The 3,892-nt window shown below is 37.0% G+C and overlaps 1 protein-coding gene across 1 annotated transcript; it reads left to right on the top strand.

Annotated features, from left to right (window-relative positions):
* The first annotated feature begins 2,357 nt into the window (after positions 1-2,357).
* On the top strand, positions 2,358-3,636 carry CABS1 (calcium binding protein, spermatid associated 1). The gene has a single exon (XM_004383333.2). The coding sequence runs from the start codon at positions 2,358-2,360 to the stop codon at positions 3,561-3,563; it is 1,206 nt and encodes a 401-aa protein (XP_004383390.1). The 3' UTR covers positions 3,564-3,636.
* Positions 3,637-3,892: the final 256 nt, after the last annotated feature.

Here is a 3,892-nt window from a genome sequence, read left to right as displayed (position 1 = left end):
TTTCTATATCCTCCAATAAACTGATAAAATCTGAAGATAAATAGACTTTCTAAAACAGGAATTCTAGTGCCCATAGGAGACACTGCTCATCTAACAGCTGATTCTTCTAAGACTGCACTTCTTTAGTCTAATAAAACTCAAGCTATTCTCCACACAAAGTAAATCTTAATAGTTGACATCACTATGATGCTGTTTTCAAAGTCTGTTCCTGAGGATTTTTTTTCCTAGTCAAATATCTCTGAAAATCATAAATGTGCCAAACGATCTTCCTGGAACCTTACTGAGAAATCTTTCCCTGTGTTAGCAGTTTCTACCTTTTCACTTAAAAAAAAGTAAGCATTACATCATGGACCTGAGGGAGTTGCCATTTAAAAGAAAGCATAGTGACTGAACCAAAAACTTCAAAATATAAAGAAAATAAAACGTACCTAATAGCCAAGCAAGCTCCTGCTACAGCTGCCAAATTCACTGGACTGAAAACCTCAAAATATAAAGAAAGTAAAAAATACCTAATAGCCAAGCAAGCTTCTGCACAGCTGCCAAAATAAGGAAGAGATATATACTCTCAGAGATATGTCAATAGATACAAATTTGACATTCCTGGGAAAAGACAAAACACTCCCGTTTGTGTGATAAGACACTCCAACAATGTAAGAAGATGCTGTTCAGGTAAAATAAACTTTATTTATGGAATCTAATCCTCTGGCCTTAAATCAGATAATATATTTGATGATAATAATTTATTGGTCAAAGAAGTATACTCTATATTCCCTGGAGCAGATTTCACAAGTTCCAACCTTAAGGTGGCTAATATTCCAGAAATCACACCAAGATTTTTACTATGCTTCCTGCTCTATGACGGTTGACATACACTCTCAATCTGAAATGTCCTTTTTACCATCAATGAGTTAAAAACACAGATAATGGTGATAACATTACCTTCAGGAGAGAAAGCCTTAATATGCTGCAGTCAATGTGATTCCACATCACAGCTATGTAAGTGGAAGTATAGTTGGTGTGACCAAAAAGTAACCCCTGAAATTAAAGATGCTGTGACAAACCAGTATTGCTGAGCATAATATAATCATATCACCTGACATTTCTGAAAGGGATTAAATGCTCATAAAAAAGAATATTTTTTCTCATTATTCCAACTCTATTCACCATGAAAGACACCAAGCCTTCCAAGATGTACAGCAGTTATCCAGCTAAATTACCTCCATCTCTTATTTCTTTTAATGGCATAGTTTGGTTTTAAAAAAGGCTGATTTTAAAGCATTAACACTTGACTATAATCTTTCACCATATTCAGTTAAACCTTAAGATTGATACCACAATGATGATATTTGATCAAACCAACATCACTATAGAAAACACTCCCTCTGAAATTGAGACTGTAATTCTTCTGGCTGATACAGTTATTGCACACCCTGATTTCCTAGATCTTGTTTCTGGAAAACTTCCCCTAGAGTAGCTAAAATGACACCCCAGACACAAAGGAGAATTGTCATATGACATCAACACCCTGCCAGATACTCCTTTTGGGGCTGAAATACACTGTCTACAAAAAAAAAAAAAAAATCCAGAAGAATTTGAACCTACAAATTTGATACTGTCACGGTTAACTCAAGTTAATTCAAGAAAAGGTGGGAATTATGATGAGTATGATGGAGAAGAACACTGAATGAGCCCTAACAGACCAGTGACTTCTTTACAATATCCTTACAGAAAAAGTGAGAATTCCTTCTCTGAAGAAGAGAACAAAATGCAGTCCTTGCTACCCAATTACCTTCTACGGCTACATTCACTGCCATGGAAGCCATTAATTTTTTGAGATATTTAAATATCATGAATCTTAGGGGAAGATGCTTCCCTTGAAAAAGATAGCATGATTTACTTGGAATACAGGAGACTTGAAGCTGAGGCTGATAAGTTTGTGCCTCCCAGAGTTTTCTTTACTGACACTGAAGGCACAAAGTACCTGGCTGACTCTGCCAGATCTCTTTCAAGTGACACTATCTCCATATAGGACAGCATAACCCTTGTAAACAGAAACATGGTAAATCCCAAGTTAGCTACAATTAAAATGTGTTTGGATGTGAAAGTTAGTTACATAATGACAGAGGACTCCATTGTGTTTTCATTTAATATAAATACTCCCACAACTGGGAACCCACCCAATCACAGCAAAGAAACAGCCTCCAAGGAGAGCCAATGTCATTGCCCCTATGGTTGATGCAACAATTGCACTGATGACCAACACTTCAGTCACCATAATGAACACCACTTTCCTGCCTGGGGACGCCACTGGGCCCAGGAGAAAGATCTTGTGAGTGTGCATGGTGTCACTTCACCCTATGGCTGAAGGTGGTTCTCCTAAAATTTATTCCCATCGTCCAACAGAAAGGAATAAAACACCAACTGAAGCAAAAATTTTCTTTGGTGCTGACAATACTATTGCTAAATCAGAAACAACTATTACTTCAGAAGGAGACCATATTTCTTCAGTAAATGACTCTACAAGAGAAAGTGATTTTTCATCTACTACAGGCAACAAGCTGGCACCTTCAAAAGAAAGACTAAAATCAGAAGATGATGTTGAGACTCATATCACCAAATCAACAACCCATATGGAGAAAGAAATGCCCACTCTGACTGGCACTACAAACCCCGTGGCTGATGACTCTATTACTAAAAATTTCATTTCAGCAAAAATTGGTAATATTTCATCACCACTTTCTACTGTTTCTTTAATAGATTTTTCCACTAACCTAGCAGAAGATAGTCTGTTGGATTCAATTTGCCCAGGGGATAAAGATGTCTCAATAACTTCTGAAGTCTCTGGTACACTTAAGAAAAGTACCATGTGCATTGTTGACACCCCTACACCTTCAGGTAAGAAGGATGCACCTGATGTCATCAATTCTAACTCCTCAGACAAATCCAATGCTGATGAAGTTGTACAGCTCACTAACTCCTCTGTTCCTGAGGTTGAAATCTCTTCCTCTGCTGAAAACATCACCACTATTCCAGATATAACTGCCCTTGCAGAAAAGAAAATAACTGAAATTGACCTAATTCTTTCAGAGGAGGACCCCAATGCAGTCGCTAAATTAACTGACTCTGAAGAGGAAAATTTCATCACTGTGTTTGAACTCACTACCTCTGCTGAAAGAGACAAAGATAACCCAGAAGATATTCCACTAATGGATGAAGAGTCTATCGATGAAGTCAATGTTTGGATGGAGAGAGAGAGTCCAAATGAAGCAGAGACTCATTCCATTTTGCTTACTGCTGTTGAATCCAGATATGACTTCATTGTCCCCACATCAGTAGCTATGAACCTCGAGGATGATCTACCGACTACAACAATGAAAGATTTGTCTGAAAATGATACAACTGAATCTGTAACTAAGGTCACTGGGCCATCTTCTGGAGCTACTACCATACTAGATGCACCAATCCCCATACTAGATACTTCGAACCACTTGGAAGACAACTTTACAACTGAAATGGATCTCTTTAAACTACTGGGAGAAGATCCAGATGGGTTCATGATTTGAAAGCAGCAAAAGGGATACTGTGTATAATGCTTTAATAGCCTAGTCAGTTAGTTTCAACATCTAAGAAAAGAAGTTTGTCCAGCAAGCAAAACTCTAAAAATAATGCAAGAATTGAGCATTTTAAGGCAAGTATTAGATAGAAATTTCAGATGCTTAATAGTAGAAATCATACAGCAGAATATATTTATGGAAACTTTAAAAACCAAACAGTACAATAGTCCACCTAGTATTGCAAAGTTTAATTGAATTATCCAACAGTTACTTACTTATTTTAATATAAAATGCTCAATCCCAGTCTTGAGGGATATGAACAGAGCAATAAAGAAAGC

This window comes from Trichechus manatus, unplaced genomic scaffold (assembly GCF_000243295.1).
Source record: "Trichechus manatus latirostris isolate Lorelei unplaced genomic scaffold, TriManLat1.0 scaffold00108, whole genome shotgun sequence".
NCBI lineage: Eukaryota > Metazoa > Chordata > Mammalia > Sirenia > Trichechidae > Trichechus > Trichechus manatus.
Note: the sequence above shows the minus strand (reverse complement) of the source record. Positions and strands in the feature narration are given on the sequence as shown.